This window comes from Rhagoletis zephyria, unplaced genomic scaffold, assembly GCF_001687245.7.
Source record: "Rhagoletis zephyria isolate East Lansing unplaced genomic scaffold, Rhagoletis_zephyria_1.1 Rzeph_scaffold_00776, whole genome shotgun sequence".
In the NCBI taxonomy this organism is placed as follows: domain Eukaryota; kingdom Metazoa; phylum Arthropoda; class Insecta; order Diptera; family Tephritidae; genus Rhagoletis; species Rhagoletis zephyria.
The window spans coordinates 112,944-129,107 of NW_016157860.1; the positions used below are offsets into that span (position 1 = coordinate 112,944).

The 16,164-nt window shown below is 35.6% G+C and overlaps 1 protein-coding gene across 2 annotated transcripts in view; it reads left to right on the top strand.

The window, feature by feature from the left end:
* The window catches only part of Dscam3 (Down syndrome cell adhesion molecule 3), a 129,101-nt gene extending 112,937 nt beyond the window's left edge, over nt 1-16,164 (top strand). Inside the window, exons 13-20 of one of the 2 annotated variants that reach the window (XM_017614109.1) lie at nt 3,346-3,477; nt 4,095-4,244; nt 6,893-7,038; nt 7,829-7,964; nt 9,300-9,419; nt 11,267-11,419; nt 11,553-12,075; nt 15,964-16,164. In XM_017614109.1, coding sequence (XP_017469598.1) covers nt 3,346-3,477; nt 4,095-4,244; nt 6,893-7,038; nt 7,829-7,964; nt 9,300-9,419; nt 11,267-11,419; nt 11,553-12,075; nt 15,964-16,078 — 1,475 coding nt within the window. In that variant the 3' untranslated portion in view covers nt 16,079-16,164. Of the gene's footprint in view, nt 1-3,345; nt 3,478-4,094; nt 4,245-6,892; nt 7,039-7,828; nt 7,965-9,299; nt 9,420-11,266; nt 11,420-11,552; nt 12,080-15,963 lie in introns of those variants that run through there. The other variant, XM_017614110.1, reaches the window with a different exon arrangement.

The following is a 16,164-nucleotide window of genomic DNA, read 5'->3' on the forward strand; positions in this document are numbered from 1 at the left end:
CGCAAAAAAGCTAACTACAAGTGGGCTATTTTTTATCAATCGATTTCTGCAGGGCTATGCGTTTGCTGGTGGCTGTGTAAATATTCCCTTCAAATAACAAACACATATGCATGTACATATGTATCTACACTAGAAACTGGACTGAACTTGCATTTAAATGTTTGCATAGATATGCGTGTGCCAGCGTAAGCAAACTAATTGCAAAATTCGCATTATTTGTATTTGCATATGTCCTTATACAATGTGTGTGTTGTGCTAATCTGCCGGGGACAAACATACATAGAAACTGGCATAAATTATTTGTGCGTCTCCTCTTGCAATGAATGCAAATTAGTAAAATGCCTTACGCCTAAATTTATGCAACAAAGCAAATGTCACACGATAATCAGCGGTATGGAGCAAGAAGTCAACTTGGCGTTTATCATTTGCTGCTTAGGTTTTGACATGTTCGTGGCATGTAGACATGAAGTTACGTAAGCTAAGTGAGCTAAAGTTTCACCACTGTTTTCCCCTTTGTTTTACAGCAAACATACACAATTTTATAAAATTTCTGGTATTTACATTTTTTTTTCGAATTTTCTACAATTTTAATTATGAAAATTATGGAGATATTAAAAGCAATAAGGTATACGCTAGCCTGGCTTCGATAGAAATGAATTTTGCTGCTACTCTGTAGCTAACTAAACTGCCTAGTATTTATATTATATTAATTTTAATTATTATATTAATTTAAATTAAATTTTCTTGTCGAAAAGGGGCTTCCCTATCATGGCTTTTTTAAGCGTTATACTGACCGTCAGACTTACGTTCTTCCTATTAAAACAAAGGACACAATCATAGTCAGGTATCCTGTAAATGTGAATGTTTGGTCATTCACGCTAAAATAGCTAAACGGATTACAATGAAATTTGGCACACAGAAAGGCTAAAGCCTATGTAAATTAACATATGGGACATTTCTTGAAGAGAATTGCCTCCCTTTTCAAGAGATTTGAACTCAATCAATTAATAGTTTAAATAAAATATAGCAAAAATGTGAGTGTCAAACGAAAGAGGTTCCAAAGCGATTTATTTGGTAAATACTTTTTAAGGGGGTTGCCACCTGTTAATTTAAAATCGATGAGTGGATAAGTTAAGTAAAATATCAAAGCCATATGGGTGTCAAATGAAAACGGTTAAATATACATTTTTTACGAAAGTATCATTTATGAAGGTTGCCACCTGTTGACAACAAGTTGAATAAAATATTTTAATATGTGCTTGATGCCATGAAGAAGTTTAAGAAAGTTTTTTTTTTCAAAAATTTTTTTCAAAGAGCTGCAACCTGTTTCGATATTTAAAATCAGTTTAATGTTGAACAAAATATTTTAAAACGGGTGTCAAATTATAGGGATTTTAAGAAATCGGCATCTAGTTCGAAAATTTGTGTTGACCAAGGTTACCACCGGGAGTTTAGGATCAATCAAACTGACGATTTAAATGAAATCCGACTGCAACCACAAAATTTTTTATAATAATTGCAACTATTTCTATTTAAATTTTTATTAAAAAATCGTGGTGGGTTTTAAATTTTTTTTCGAAGGTGTTTCATATTTTTTCAATACAAAGTAATTTCTAAATTTTTTTTTTAAGAAGAAAATGTGCGAAAAAATTGCCAAAAATCAATTGTAAGATCTAGCNACATCCACCAAATTTTTTATAATAATTGCAACTATTTCTATTTAAATTTTTGATAAAAAATCGTGGTGGGTTTTAAATTTTTTTTTCGAAGGTGTTTCATATTTTTTCAATACAAAGTATTTTCTAAATTTTTTTTTTAAAGAAGAAAATGTGCGAAAAAATTGCCAAAAATCAATTGTAAGATCTAGCTACTATAAACTTGTACTTTACTGTGCAACATCTGTGCTAAACATCTGATTAAAAAGTAGCAAATCTGTATGCAAATTTATAGAAGTTTTTTGGATTTTGCAAAAACTTTGTAGATTATATTTTTATGGTTTTTATAGTAGTAGGAACCATACCTTCATAAAAATATAGTGGAAAAAATTTAAATAACAATTTTTGCATTTGTTGTGAAAAATTCTCTGTGCCCAATCCGGCGGTAGATGTACAGGTTGTGTGAGTGATTGTGTGAGTATGATTGTTTCTCTTTTTTGGATAAAATTTAGCATAAAAACGGATTAACAAATAGCATATTTTCTGTAGAGGGTTGCCAACTTCTCANGTATGGAAGTTTTTTGGATTTTGCAAAAACTTTGTAGATTATATTTTTATGGTTTTTATAGTAGTATGAACCATACCTTCATAAAAATATAGTGGAAAAAATTTAAATAAAAATTTTTGCATTTGTTGTGAAAAATTCTCTGTGCCCAATCCGGCGGTAGATGTACAGGTTGTGTGAGTATGATTGTTTCTCTTTTTTGGATAAAATTTAGCATAGAAACGGATTAACAAATAGCATATTTTCTGTAGAGGGTTGCCAACTTCTCAACTAAATTCTATTTTAAATTATAAGTCCAACAAAAGTTTACGGTATGGATGTCAAACGAACCACTCTTTTAGTACAAAATCAAATTTTAAGGGCAGTGCCATTTATTTAAAAATTACAATTAAATTTTTTTAGTGAGTTAGATGATATGTCTTAATGTGTGTGGCATACGAATGAGGTTTAAGAAAGCTTTATGTTGAAAATATTTTGAAGAGTGTTGCCTCCTGCCTAAATGTCAGTTAGCATTTTTCCATCATTTAAATATAGATTACATGAAGGATGTATCGAAAGAGGTGTGAGAATGTTTTGTTACCAAAATATTTTTAAAAGGGGTTGCCACTGGTTTAAAAGTGAATTTAAATTAAATCAATAAGTTACATGAAACTACTTACTAAATGATGTCAAGTCAAATAAAATATGTTTAAGGTGGCTTTATTTTGAATTTTATTTTTAAGAGGTTGCCACCTAATTAAATTTAATCTGTTACTTTAATATTACATATATATATATATCTTATATAATATATTATAATATCGATCTTAAATGAAATATGTTTAAGAAACTTTATTACGAAAGAAATAGGCTGAACATTTTACAGCAAGATTCATCGCAGGAGAAAATAAAAGGCGCTCCTGCTATACTTTTCAGCGATAGCCAATGTGAGAATCCCCTTACTGGTCAGATTTCGTCAGAAGAAAATTTCACAAGAAAATGCGTCTATTGTTATGTTATAAATAGCCTAACAGGCAGTTCCTAAAATAATATAATTTTATCGAATTTTTTTTTTCTTTATTTGAACACATTTCTGTTGTAACTTTTTTAATTACCTTTTTTTTCCACATTTCTTTCAATCCAAAGGTCCGCCATATGTACGCGCCATCGGACCCATTAAAGCTGTCGCCGGCGAAGACATAATTGTACATTGTCCATTTTCCGGTTATCCAATCGAACAAATTAGATGGGAGAAAGGACATCAGCAATTGACATCAAGTAAGACAAATTGCCATTGTACGTGCAAATTTTGGTGTCGTACACCGAACAATCATACAAAAAAAGACATAGCACAATTCCAGCTAAAAGTATGTATGTACAACCAAGTGCAAAGCGCAATCACACAATGCCGCAATTGCTGTGGAAAATGTGAGGGAGAGTGTTGTAAGGATAGGGATAGAAAGCTAAAGGATGCAAAGTGCTGAAGCGGTACAATAACGCATTAACTGTTGGATTTATACCACTTTGCTAACGAACGAACGTTGTATTCTTCCACACACACACATACGAACATGCATACATATATAGATACAATACACGGCTGTGCATTTGCTAGCTTAGCATTTGTGTGAAAATACATTTTCCTCTGCAATAGTTTTACCAAACGGGTACACTGCCATAACTTTGCGTCCACTTTAGTGGTGTTGTGTTTGTATTTTTCGCTATTTGCACTTTATTTGTCAGCTGCAGTTTAGTATTCGTACTGGCTAATTGTATACTCCGCGCGTTTATACAAACATTTAATTTGTGTTTTTTTTTTTTGGTTTGTGTGTGTTTTTTTTTGTGAAGCTTCACCTTTGCTTTATTGTAGTACATATTCCATTTTCTGTTTGCAGATTCACATTACTCGCTGTCACCAGTGCAGCAAGGTGGCTATCTTGTCATCAAGAATGTCGAACCGACCCGTGATCAGGGCATGTACACGTGCATTGTGCGGAGTAGGAATGGCGAGGAGGCGCGGCGGGACATGCAGCTGAATGTCAATAGTAAGTAAGGGGAGAGTGTGTGGAGGTGTAAACGGATTAAGCGGAACAATGAAAAGTGAATTGTTTTTGTGTTCATCTAAACTGCCATGAAGTACACGATAATTCTTAATGGATGTGAAGAGATTTGTTAATATTAACTTTTTTTACATAATGAAATAGCATACAGTAATAATAGTTGAAAGGAAACTGGGCTTTTGTAAGAGCTCACTTAGGACCAATATAATGTGTACATATTAAGCTTTTTGTTTAAGAAGCGAGACTCGGTCACTGAGTACTGTCGATCACCTCGGTGGACGAATGTCTAGCCACAATCTGTATCAAAACGAGGTTCTTCGACATCTCGCCCATTTGCACTTACACCTCGAAGGAAGAGAAGGAAAATCTTCAAGAATTTCTTCTATGAGAGCTTGCAGCGTACATACGCTGCCACAGTCACGATATCAAAATCATGCTTGGATACTTAAATTCCAGGGTGGGTAAGGAGTGGATATTTGGCCACACCTTCGGAAAATTCAGTATCCCTGACGAACCGTCCGATAACAGTCTGAGGCTGATCGACTTCGCCGGTGCATGAAAAATTGTAGCTACTGCTATATGCGTTATAAGAAACTGATGAGGGAAGCGGGACGTATTTGTCGCAATAAGAAGAAAAAAGCTCAAATACGTGAGTGCAAAAGGCTTGAAATGCCGGCCAACTTACTTAAAGCACCCTAGTGACTGATGTCCAAAACTGAAGGAATTTCAAATTTCAAGATTTTGATTTATTTAAAAAAAACTATGCACTATAAAATTCTGCACATTCTTCTAATAACTATTTTATTCGAAATTAATAAAGTTAGAACAACGAAATTGGACGATGTGGCAGTGCACATACATATTAGTCCTAAACATATGTATATTTTTTCCGAAAATAACTATTAAAAACTTTAATGGATTTTCAAGCACAAAGTTTTAAAAGGTCGTTTTCAATATCTACCTATTCGTAATTAGGCACCAACAAATTAAATTCACTTCAATTACGAAGAATTTTCTCTTTCATTTGTTGTTTGTATATTGGACTGAATTTTTTAATTATTAGTTTTTTTTTAATTAATCATATCATTGAAATTCCGAAGTCCTTTAAAAAAGGGTCTGAGTAACTGGAACTCATGGAATTTGAGGTGTAAGTGTTCATATGTGTCCCGAAATAATCCCGAAATTGACCTGACAAAGTCCATAACTCGTCCCGAACTGGCGCCAAAACTAGTCCCGAAATCATTCCACAATAGTCCTGAACTAACTCCAAAATGGGCGAGTACTAGACTAGAAACGATCCCGAAAAAGTTCCGAAGAGTTCTCGAAAAGGTCGCTACTGATTAGATTTGTTTTCATTCTTAATACCTAAGAACTCGTCTTAGTTTACGCGTTACGGTTTACGAGTGACGGTTTACGCAAATTTTGTCCATATGGGGAGCAAAGATGGTTACACATAAAAAAACCTGCCGTTAGAGAGAAAAACTACCCAGTTTTAAAATCTTTGGCCGCTAGTTTCGCGAGTATTTAGAAATCTGTTTCACAGCGTAATTACTGCAGAGGTTCCCAAACCTTTTTCTCGTAGACAGCTTAAAAAAATTTTAATGGCTTCGATGGACCTCCGGCTTCTACATTTCTACCATATTCCCAAAACTCGCCAAAAAAATGTGAATATTAGATCATTCTGCTTTTATGAGGAGTAATATTTTGGATGGCAAGGGAGCGTGAGCTAAATATAGAGGCGCAAAAAACTTGGTTATATCAAAGATAAAAAAGAAATAGTTGTAGTGAGGAGGAAGATGGAAGTTTTATTTCGAAAAAAACTAAAAATTTTGCAAAATTAATTTTGCGCGCTATTCGTCAGGATTAAATGAGAATTGTAGCTACCAAGAAATCTGAAAATGTGAACGTTAAGGCTTTAAAATTATTATTTTTTTTTAATCTCAGTATGAATATTTTTCACCGAAATACGACCTGTCATGATGGAAAAATTTATATTTTTTTGCTCACTTGATTTTTTTTAGTAGTGTATTATCTGCCTACAATGGTAGTTAAAGCCAAGCCAACAATTTTATTTTTTACTACCAAAACCAAATATATTTTCGTGGACCCAACTCATGAACCCCCATATTTTTTTCATGCTAATGTAGACCTCTGGAGGTCCACCAGGAGCACTGTGGGAATCACCGAAAAAGTGGAAAAGTTTTGTCAGTTCATTGTATGGGCACAAATGCTACTCATACGCCCTCTCTCTCGTGGTAAAAAGCTGCCTTAACCTGAGTTTCGCCCAAAAAAAATTTTTATTCCGCCCATAGTAAATACATGGAAACTAAATGTGAAAAGTACACCGGTTCGGGAAAATTAAACTCATGATAAGGCTGATTAATTTTGAAAGAAGAAATAAAATAACATACATAGATATTGAAACGCAAATCATATTTTATGACAACATATGTTTGTATGTTCATTGAGGAACTATCTTTAAGTCTTTTCAGGTAAACCAGCCTACAGACATATCTATCTCAACTATTCTTAATCGAAAGTTAAGCTTAGCCTTATTCAAAAATTTACGTTTATAGTATTTTTACTGTCAAAGCATCTAAACTCTTTTCTTCTTTTTCTTTAATCTCTTGCAGGCCCGCCTGTCATTGAGCCATTTAAGTTTCCAAAGAATCTACAAGAGGGTGGACGCGCACAAATAACTTGCGCCGTTTCATCCGGTGATATGCCAATCTATTTCAGCTGGAAGAAGGACGACATGTCCATACCGACAAGTTTGCAGGTGAGTTGATAAACATAAAGCCATGTGAGCCCTGAATGGCAATGAGGGAATAGAAGTAAGAAATGTAAAAAAGAAAGAAGAAATTTTCCGAACATATACATATGTATATACCAGCAGCAAGTTTAGGAGAGTCAGTTAAAAGTTATTTGATACAAAAGCAAATAAAAGAAATTGCATGTGCAGCATACATACCCTATAAACATTTTGGCGAACTTTCGAAAATTATCTTTGATTTTCAATATACATATCGAACTAAAAACGAATTCATAACCAACGCTAGTTTTGCAACGTTCATAGTATATTGGAAATATACTCGAGATATATTCATGAAGGGAAATATTAGAAATTTACTCTCTCTCATTAAAATTTCATTTCGATTCGGGCTGAGTTTCGAGGTCATAGGAAAATTCATTGGGTTCCATTACGCTGGAGTATGGTATAGTTCTCGAATCGAATACTAACCTATTCCACATTCGTTATCGAAGGTGAGACTTGAAAAAAAATGTTAGTTTTCCAATCATCTTCGAATTGTTAACCAAGCCTAATGTTTATTGGGTATATATGAAGTACATATGTATGTCGGAGCATATGTGAATAAGATTTCGTAACAAAGTGTCAAAGTTATTTTAAGCGCCAAATTAACAAAAAACTCTAGCCCATCTTCCAAGTTTACACACAAATTCGTACCGTTGTATGAGGGAGTATTCACATACTTGCATTTACACTCACATTCTCACTAGCTATTTCAATTTTGTTGTATTTGTCTCGCATGTTTTTTCTTGTTTCGCAGATTACTGAGAAAAAAGAGGAATTCTATTCGCTGTTGGTCTTCAAGGATATCAGCGCAAAGCATAGCGGTAAATATACCTGTTATGCGAGTAATGCAGCTGCCAAGGTGAACTACACCGCCGAATTGCAAGTGCGAGGTAAGCAATGGGTTGAGGGGGGTAGTTGAAAAAAGGTAATTGCTATATGAAGCAACACTTTCGAGAGTTGGCAAAGCAAAGCAAAGCATAGCAAACGTGCAAACACACATACATGCCTAAGTAACTGAGAGGATAAGTAAGTTGTGTGTCAGCACTTGAGATTCACACTGAGAAGATTTAGTCACACTTCAGTTATACAGCTACACAAAGCTAAAGTTTCGAATATCAATATTGGTGACACAGATTTTTCCCATTTATGTCGAAAGTTAATAGAAAGAATTTTGAAGCACAGATCATTGATTAATGTTAGAGACTGGATATAATAACACAGACCTGCGAAATTTAATTTATCTTCTAGCCTCCAATAATATGTAATTTTTTTAAGTATCTAGGTCGATAAATTAAAATATAGTATTTCTTAAAATTTTAAACTAAATATGAGTTTTTACTTAAAAAACAAACATCCCGTGACTAGTGGGTAAAATGGATCGACGCAATTTAAATCTCCCAACGAATTGTCTGGAAGCCGAAGTTTAATTTTTTTTTGCGTACCAGCTCGAAAGTTAAATTTGGTCTGTAAACTGCTGTATGGGCAATAAAGAACCTTTTTTTTGCTGTAAGAAACATATGGGACTCCAGTTAATTCTTTACATTTTTTGCCCAACTTTTTCTAAGTAATTAAAATGTGAGTTTTTTTTAGACAACTAAAAACATTTTTAATCTATAATTAATGTGGGGATGTTGCGTTAACGTCACAACCTTAGTACTTCTGTGCTTCAGTTGGCTAACGTACTGCCGTGAGTGTGTTTGTACGATTTTCATGCTTTCGCTTTGAAATAAATCACATTGCATTTCTTTTTCAAATTACTCGATGGCGGCAAATACAGAGAAAGTTACGGTAAGCTTAAGAAAATCCACTGTACACGTTTGCGATGGGAAAACTTGCAAGCAAAGCTCATAAGCACACACACACACGTACACAATCCGCCTAGCTAGACGAACCGTCGAGCAATGTGATTTTTTTTTTACTTTTTTTTTCTATGATTTTCTATACACAAAGTCGCAATGCAGTTAATTTTGCTGTTTACTTTTCTACTTTGTATCTTCACAACTTGCGGCTGCAACAACGATGCTGCGATACTGCGACGCTGCCACAACAACGCTCATCACTGCTTATCGCTTCGCATCGCACATTCGCCACGTACGTTATCGGATTGTGCGCGCCCATCGGCCGCTGTGTGTGTGTGTGTGTGTATGTCTGTTGCTGAACATTCAATGCGCTACAACCGATGCCGTGGCTGCCATTTGGCTTGGCTGGGAATTACGTTTATTTAGTTGCGCCACGCTGGGCGTTGGAGCCAATGGACACGGCCATCATGCTTGGCAATACAATATCGATAAATTGCGAGGCGGAAGGATATCCGATTCCAACTATTACCTGGTTCAAAGGACAGGGTGAGTAGCGCGCAGAAGTAAAAAAGTAAACAAAAACAATAAATACTAGATAATACAAATAAGGCTGGCAATAGGAGTAGATCGCTGTAGTGTGTAGTGTAGATATGTTTCAACCTTAGTGTGCGGTATGTATGTACATACGTTAGGGTGGAGCGCAAAAAAACAAATTTTCAACTTCGAAAGTGTAATAGTACTTAAAATTTGCGTAAAGTATTCACATTGAACTGTAGAAAACTGTTTTTCAATGGGATAGTTCTTTTTTTAGAGGAATGGTGTTACCTCAGAGCTGGTCCCATACTAATTTGGTTTAGATCCGATCATTGAATCGAGAAGAATTTAACGATAATCTTAAATTTTTCTATGAAAATTGAAGTCGGTTTTGTTTTTTGCTTAAAAGTACTTCTTCTAGAATTGATAGACGATAATGTGTACCACTTTTGACGTTATTTCAGATTCACAATTTTCTGGTTTAAACCAGCATATACTCTGAATCTCATTAAAATCGGATAAGTACGTCAACTTTTACAATTTTCCACATTTCTTCATTCCTAAGTGAAGGATGGCGCATATGCGAAATTTCAGCGAATTTAAATTGCGGTTACAACTTTTGGCCGCAGCTCATATGGGGACGTCCCACAATGGGATACAAAACTGTATATTTACTCAAAATATTTTTAGAAAGTCTTTTAAAATATGAATAAAATAAACATAATCAGATCAGAAAATGCTTTAAAACGGCTCATTATGGCCATGCTTTGCCAAATTTTCAGACTATTTCGAAATAGAAAAAATTGATCTTTTTCGCTCCACCCTAATGTAGGCACAAAGCTTGCAGTGTTGTACAGTCTCTGTCGGCGAATGTGTCTGTAATAAAAACTTGCTACAGCTAGAATGAAAAAAGAAATAAAAATCGAACCAAATANTGAATAAAATAAACATAATCAGATCAGAAAATGCTTTAAAACGGCTCATTGTGGCCATGCTTTGTCAAATTTTCAGACTATTTCGAAATAGAAAAATTGTTTTTTTTTCGCTCCACCCTAATGTAGGCGCACAGCTTGGAGTGTTGTACAGTCTCTGTCGGCGAATGTGTCTGTAATAAAAACTTGCTACAGCTAGAATGAAAAAAAAAAATAATAAAAATCGAACCAAATAAAAAAGTGTTCTCTGGGTACGTTAGTAAGAAAGAGAGAGAGAAAAGATACGGCAGTGGACTTAATCCTGAAATGCGAGTTCATTAAAGTTTTATAGACGTCAACTTTGGGTTCGTAAGTTAAATTGGGGTCGAGCGTGTTGCCAAGTGGAGTGGGCGCGTAGAGAGCGAACATTAAAAGGATAAAGCCGCTGAAAAAAAAAGCGAAAGAAAAGTAACTAAATTAAGAAAAGAAAGCGTATAAAAATGCTGGCAAAGANGGTACGTTAGTAAGAAAGAGAGAGAGAAAAGATACGGCAGTGGACTTAATCCTGAAATGCGAGTTCATTAAAGTTTTATAGACGGCAACTTTGGGTTCGTAAGTTAAATTGGGGTCGAGCGTGTTGCCAAGTGGAGTGGGCGCGTAGAGAGCGAACATTAAAAGGATAAAGCCGCTGAAAAAAAAGCGAAAGAAAAGTAACTAAATTAAGAAAAAAAGCGTGTAAAAATGCTGGCAAAGGAGAATGTAAGAAGTAAAGCAAATAAATTAATGTCAGAAATGTTAGAATATTAATTAAGCCATTTCGCCATTGATGTGCAATTACACGCGCGGCAGCTGTCACAAAGCGTTTAAATCCAGAATTTGTAGAGAAAATGAGCAAATAAATAAAAATGTAGTCCGCACATTCATTTACTTTAAATTATTTTCCTTCAGGCAAAATGTCGCAGGACTTTAAGCCGCTCAGCATGCGCAACAACTCGCTGGTGCTCAATTTGGCTACGGATATTGATGAGGGGTTCTACATGTGTCAGGCCACAAATGACATTGGCGCCGGTCTGAAGAAAATCATACGCATCAATGTGAATGGTAAGTGAACTCTGCAGTGTGCAGTTTGAGAGTGCAAGCGATTTTCAAGCAAATACTTGTAATTTTAAACTTTACTAACCACATAACGAAACTCTTTCTTCTTTGCTCACCCCTTCTATTCACTCCACCTTAGAGCCAGCTCGCTTCGAACAAGCCGCCCGCAATGTGTCATCCCGCCGCAACGATCCCGTCAGTCTCGAGTGCCAAGCCAAAGGCGACGAACCCATCGCCATCTCGTGGACACACAACAACGGCCGCATTGACCTCAATAATTTCCGTTTTAGCATTGCGGAAATGAAAACGGAAAAGGGTGTCGACTCACAGCTGACCATCGCCCGTTCGGATCGCCACGATTCGGGCATTTACCGTTGCATCGCCGAGAATCCTTATGGACGCGCCGAACTCGTCATCTTCCTGGCGGTGCAAGAGCGCCCCGACACACCCTCCAGCCTGGAGGTGTTCGAGGTGGGCTCGCGTACCGTCAAGTTGTCGTGGCGGCGCCCATTTGACGGCAATTCGCCGGTGCTTAGCTACTTGGTGCAATATCAACCGTTAAAGTATCTGCAATCGCATGCAGCGCTCGGTATAACGGGCGGCGATTGGAGTGGTCCGAATATCATCAATGTGACTTTGCCATCGACGAGTATTAGCCGTAGGTAAGTTGTCACACACACACACATACATACATGCATTGCATTATTCATGCACATGCAAAATATTTTTGATTGTTGACACGCTTTTGTTTCCCCTGTTTTTGTTGTTTTGTTGCTTGTTTGCTTCGTCAGCTATGACAGCGATTTACGTGAGAGTGCCATTGTTGCTGGGCTAACGCCGGCGACCACATTTCTCATTCGCATGCAGGCAATCAACGAAATCGAGCGCAGTCCATTCACCGATCCGATTGTGTTGAAAACGCAGGAAGAGGCACCCACCGAAGCGCCCTCGAATGTGCAAGTGCAGACTGGTGGCGAGAGTGAATTGATTGTGACATGGCAGGTGAGTGCTAGCATATGCAAGTAAGTAAGTGTGCGTGGCAGCGGATATGACAACGGAAGCGACCGATTATGAAGTAGTTGCTGGCGCTAACAAGTGGTTATACCGCATTCATATGTATGTATGTACATTAGACCGTATCACCTTAAAAGAAAAAAAGTCCCCAAACACCCCGGAGTCTAAAGTATTTTTGCAAGACAATTTCGAGAAATATGTTTTATGTCGGCTGAACCTAGGCTTCGCCTACACCTACACTCGGCAATAAAATTTATTAATTTTTTTAATTGTGCAACTGAAATAATCAACAAATTTTTTTAGCAAAGTTTTAATAATTTATGACGAGCTTTAATTTTCTGACGTTAGGGTGCTATATTAGGGTGATAAGGACTGAGATCTGTTATGTAAACATTCGGACGGGGTACTTGAGATCTATGAACTTACGAACAACAATTTTTTTTTTGAGCCAAGATATAATTTAAGATCCGACTGTAAATGCCGAAGATATGACAAAAAATATAAACAGACAGCCCCCTAGGTTCAGCAAAAAGAAGTTTTCCAAACAGCCTTCCAAAAATACTTTGACTCAGGAGTGTACAGCGAAGTTTTTCTTTTTGGTACGGTCCAATGTATCAATATATATAATCTTGGTCTGTAGATGTGCAATAAGGTTTTACTTTTTCGAAAAGAGTTACCACCTGATAAAAAATTGCATTCAAATAATTTAATAATCAATCCCATCAGATCCACACCGTTCGGTCGATTTTCAAAAGCGAGGTGTCAAATCAAAGGGCTCTGACTTTAGGTGTGCAATAAGGTTTAACTTTTTCAAAAAGAGTTGCCACTTTTGAAAAAATTAAGCTCAAAATAATACGTGAAGGAATGTTTTGTTCCGAAAAAGATCTGCACCGTTCGTTCGATTTTCAAAAACGGGGTGTCAAATTAAAGCGCTTGGCCTGTAGATGTGCAAACTGGTATATGTTTATTTGTTTTAATTAGTTTTTGGTTGAATTTGAAAAAAAGCCAAACTGAAGCACTTTTGCCTTTTTATTTGCCTTCATACCTGGTAGTTTTTCTTTGTTCCCATCTACATTAGGGTGGTCCAAACATTTATGTGAAAAAGTAATGCTGTCGCCCTTAGGATTGCTTTTTATCGCAAAATATATATATATATATATAAATCTGTGTTTTTTATTTCGAAATTAAAAATATTTAGAGGTCCATGTATTTTATATGAAAAAAACATTTGGCGTAGAAATAGTGTAAAATTCTTCAAAATCAATATTTTTCGACTGGAAAGTTTAAATAAACAGTTGGGTATTGGATATTGGTAGTCTCCTGAAGAGAAACAGAGTTCGAAAAATATTGATTTTTATGAATATACCATATATATATATATATTCACATATTAGTAATATTTGCTTTACTTTTTTATGCCATTTTAAAGGCCGTTGTGTCATATTCTTCGAAACCGGGTTCACATTTTAACCGAAGACACGGCCCTTGTTAAGGTAAATCAACTGTATCAAACCTACTAGAATTCACTACAAATGAGAACAATGGTTTTAAATGTAACTTTCCAACAGACTTTGTTGAGCTCTTACAGTTGTTTTTTCTTGCTTACACACTAAAGTGATCCAATTTTTTTATAGGGGGAAAAATGTTCATCCGGAAAACGGAACCCCCTTAGTTTTTTCCTTTTAATATTTGTAATATCTGTACCAACTTTCAGTTTTCTACTGCAACCAATACAGAGTGCTCAATGACTTTGAAATGCGTTACTGGAACGCCGTGAAACTGGCAAAAATATTACTGAGTTTTATAAAAAGGTGCTGTTGCTATGACAACTGAAGCTTGTGATATTTTTTAAGAATTTACATTTGAAATGTTCTTTGGTTACTTAACCAAGTTTTTGATTAATATATGTACGCAATACTTCTAGAGTAAAATATGACCATTGTGAGCATATTCTAAATTTATACTTAGAAACGTAAGGTTCGGTACCAGCTCTTCTTTCTTTCGACAAGCGCAAAAATTTTGCCCCAAGCTCTATCTTGGGAAAATTTTTTTGGACCACTCTATTACACACGCACAAAAATTGTTATATGTACTACTTTATCGCCTCCCTTTCATCACCTAATTTTTTCAGTTAGCACTTATCAGAGATTGCAAGAAAGGTAAATATGAGCTTAATGCAGTTTTAAATCCACCACTTTAATCCCCACGTGTTAATGAGTTGATTTACTTCTCTCGAACTCTGCTAACTTTGACTAAAAGCATACAAATTGCTTACCTCAGGCAACCACCTGCTCTAATAAAACTTAAACAAAACATAATTTCATGCGCAACTGCCCTTAATTTTTATAGGCCCACCTCTAGCCATTATGTATATCAACCATATTTACATTCGCTCTCTCCCTTTCTCCTATATTACCCGCACACAAAACCCTGAAGCGCAATCATCACCTGTATTTAACATCTTGCGGCTTTTTATCGATATTAATAATTCAACACACCACAGCGGTGACTGATTTATGTGCATTTGAAAGTAAAAGGCATCAAGTGCACTTACACTTCAATTCCACAACACACCACCTGCCGCCGTGTCTTCAGCCATAGCTTACGTGTCGCTGTCCTAATGTCACTTTCTCAACAGCGCCTCGTTTTCTTGGCATAAAATAAACATTTATTTGGGCCACTCGTCACAGGCATCGTCAGTGGGAGTATGGGTGTCTGTAGTGGCCAGCTCAAAATTTACTACCTATGTACATTAGACTGCATCACCAAAAAAATTGCAGTTTTTTTTGCCGGGATTACAAAGTGTACTATATTTGAAGACTTCCACCAAAATATTTCGGAAAATATAAAGATTTGAAAACAACTCCAAAAATTGAGTTTTTTTATAAATAAAAATGGTTTCTTATAAAACTTTTCGAAAAAAAACCTCAGATAACTAAGCAATTTTAGCTTTAAAAATATGCATAAAAATATAATGAAATTTTTGATGCTGTTTTTGGACTTTTATCAAAGATTTCTTTAAGAAAAACGTGAATAACTGGGCTAAAACTAGACGTTAATAAAGAATTAAAAAGTGTGAGAAATTACCTTTCCAATGATACCTCATTAGCCTAAATCGGTAACGTTTGGCTGAGTTCAAGTTTTTCTTACATCAATATTCAAAAACAGCATCAAAAATCTCATTATCATTTCGTTTTGTTGTTTAATACTTGTTTGCAGATTTTTTAAACTTACACTTTTTTATTAACCGAGGGTTTTTTTTAAATCCATTAAGAAACATTTCTATTCATAAAAAAAAATAATTTTTGGAGGAATTTTCAAATCGATCCAGCTCAGGTAAATATAAATATTTTTCCGAAATATTTTGGCGCAAGTCTTAAAATATATCAGATTTTATACTTCCAATTGAAAGACAGTATCGATTTTTTTTTGTGTGGCGAGTGATGCTCTCTAATGTACATACATTCTTAAAATACCATATTGTCACTACTCTACCACATCGGTTTTCTTTTTCACCTGCAAACTTGTCTTTGCAGATACCGTCACGTGAATCTTGGAATGGTGAACTCATTGGCTACACCGTTAACTGCAGCGAGGAAAAACAGAACATCAACTACATTAGCGTTGTCAATAATTCACTCAAGTCGGTGATTGTAAGTGGTTGGGCAACCACAAAGGCAACTATTCGCGGTTTACGCAAATACACCAGGTACGCAGTGATGGTGCGAGCGCTCAAT